Below are 2,350 nucleotides of genomic sequence, written 5' to 3'. Positions count from 1 at the left end.
TATGGATTATTATTTGGGTCGTTAATTTTGCTCCACATCTTTTACGTGCAGAGTAGTTTGATTGGTGGCTCTTGCTTTATAGAGGAAAATTTTCGAATTTATTATCCCCAGGAAGCTTCGACTTACAAATCCATAGATCAAAAAGTCTTTTCTTTTGATCTAGGTAATTGGTTTTCACTGTTCATGTTTGTTCGTTTAGTCTGCAATTTCATGAGAACATGTCAAAAGTTGAGTACATTTGATTTGGGGAGTAAGGAGTGGTTTTCTGGGAATGTATTTGATGCAACTTTGGAATGCTTAGAAAGAGGAAAAGGAACTGGAAATTTGATTGGAGATTTAGTTTCTGAAGGGTATGGATTTGCAGAGTAATTCTCAACCTGAATTGGGGAAGTTGGAGCAGATTATTTCCCAATTTCTTTTGAAGAGCTTGCATATTATTTTGGACTCTAGGATTCCCTCTCTTCGTCCTCATGATCGTAGTGGCGACCTTTCGTCGGCTAACCGAGTGAGAAAGAGTGACAAATGGTTCAATTTAGTACTAGGAGACCGCCCTGCGGCTCTAGAAAATTTGAATTTTTGGCACAGAAATGTGATGGATCCAATGATAATCGACATAATACTCGTTCATGAAGGGTCTAACTCTTCATCCGTGGACAATCTCTATACTGCTTCTACAGCAGGGACATCTATTGAGACAGTTATAGAAAGGTGGGTAGTTCAGTATGAATCTCCTCGGAATGTGGCTCCTCAAGCCGGTGAAATGGCTGCTTCTTACAAAAGGACATACAAGAAATCAATAGTACTTCTGCGTTCTCTTTATACGCAAATGAGACTTTTGCCGGTTTACCGGGCTTTTCGACAGCTAAGTAGCTCTAGCCAGGCTTATAATTTTGATATTATTTACAAGGTTTCTTCATTTGGTGATCCATTCACAAGGGCAGAGGAAGAATTGATGGAAGAATATAGCTTCCCTCCTGTTGAGGCCTTTCCCGGTCGCCTTTCTGTGTCTGTGACTTACCGTTCAACCCTCTCTGATTTTAACATTGAGCCTTCAACAACAATGCCACCTAAGATAATCACAGATTATGTTGGTAGTCCTGCCACTGATCCGCTGAGATCTTTCCCCACTTCAGAGAAGGGTGTTCGTGCAATTTCCTTTCCTTTGAGAGGAGCACGACCGCCTTCTACACCACTTGAGCGCCCGCATAGCTGGACAAGTGGTTTTCATCGAGCTGCACCTTTTATGCAGAACCAACACCTTGTCAGATCTCCACCTGCATATCGTCCTTCTCCTACTTTTTCTGATTTTCCATCATCACCTTCTGATATGTATGGTAACAGAGTCCAAAACTACAGACTGCTAAGCAATCAAAGGGCTACCACTTGTGATGAGTATCAGCTTTCACCTCCATTTTCACCATCTTCCTCCCCGTCTCCTCCAACGTACTTCTATGGTGGTAATCCTAACCAAATGCAAACCCGTAAATCTTCAGAAACTGCCCCGGTAACTATTCCAGCTACAATGACAGGCAGAAGTTCTAGATACCTTTCTCCCAACTTTTCTGATCCAAATAGAAACTCGCTTCCTCCTTTATCCCCCAGAAGCATAAGGAATGATCCTTCATCACAGGAGTCTCCTTCTGGAATCAGGTCATTTCGGAGAATAGATTCTTCAAGGGCCGGAGAGGTGACGGCTGGAATAACGAATTGCCATGCTGGTCAGAAGGTAGTTGTTGTTTTTCTATTTTAGTTTCTACATTATTGTCCTCAAGTCAATTTGTCCTTGCTGATATAACTTTTATGTATTCTTTCGTAGGCCATAAAGGACAGTAGAGAAGACTCAGGGCGGTTTTCAGGACCATTATCTTCCAGTGGCTCACCACGTATTGGGTTCTCTAGAAGCTCCAGTAGATTATCTTTCCAGGATGACTTGGATGATTTTGGCTTCTCATGTCCTTTTGATGTTGATGATGTTGACCCTCCAGATTTTCAACCCAGGTACTTAAATTTCTCGAAGTCAACTGTTATGAATTGATTCACTATCCATTGTCACTTTTATTCTCCTATTTTATTCAATTAAACAAGTTATCCATTTGTTTACGTTTTATTATTGTTCTATATTTTGCTTGCCTCTTCTCCCTCTTAATCCTTTTTTGGTATTGTTTCTGTATTACTGTTCAAGGGGTCTCAATTTTTGACTTGGTATGTGATTTTGGGTGATTGGATAAAACTTTTCCAATTTTTTTAAGACTCGAAGAATGGTTTTATTCTTTCCCATTTGTCCTGTTGTTTATTCAGATTTACAGTAGTAAAGAAGCAGATGACCCATTTGCCAACTCATTATCGGCAT

At 40.5% G+C, this 2,350-nt stretch overlaps 1 protein-coding gene across 1 annotated transcript; it reads left to right on the top strand.

Moving 5' to 3' along the window:
* Positions 1-18: 18 nt before the first annotated feature.
* On the top strand, positions 19-2,035 carry LOC21410710 (autophagy-related protein 13a). The gene is made up of 2 exons (XM_024176978.1): positions 19-1,726; positions 1,817-2,035. Exons 1-2 carry the CDS (start codon positions 353-355, stop codon positions 2,033-2,035), a joined length of 1,593 nt encoding a protein of 530 aa, XP_024032746.1. The 5' UTR covers positions 19-352.
* The last annotated feature ends 315 nt before the right edge of the window (positions 2,036-2,350 follow it).

Source organism: Morus notabilis, unplaced genomic scaffold, assembly GCF_000414095.1.
Source record: "Morus notabilis unplaced genomic scaffold, ASM41409v2 C11461955, whole genome shotgun sequence".
Classification (NCBI taxonomy): domain Eukaryota; kingdom Viridiplantae; phylum Streptophyta; class Magnoliopsida; order Rosales; family Moraceae; genus Morus; species Morus notabilis.
This window is presented reverse-complemented; position numbering and strand designations above follow the sequence as displayed.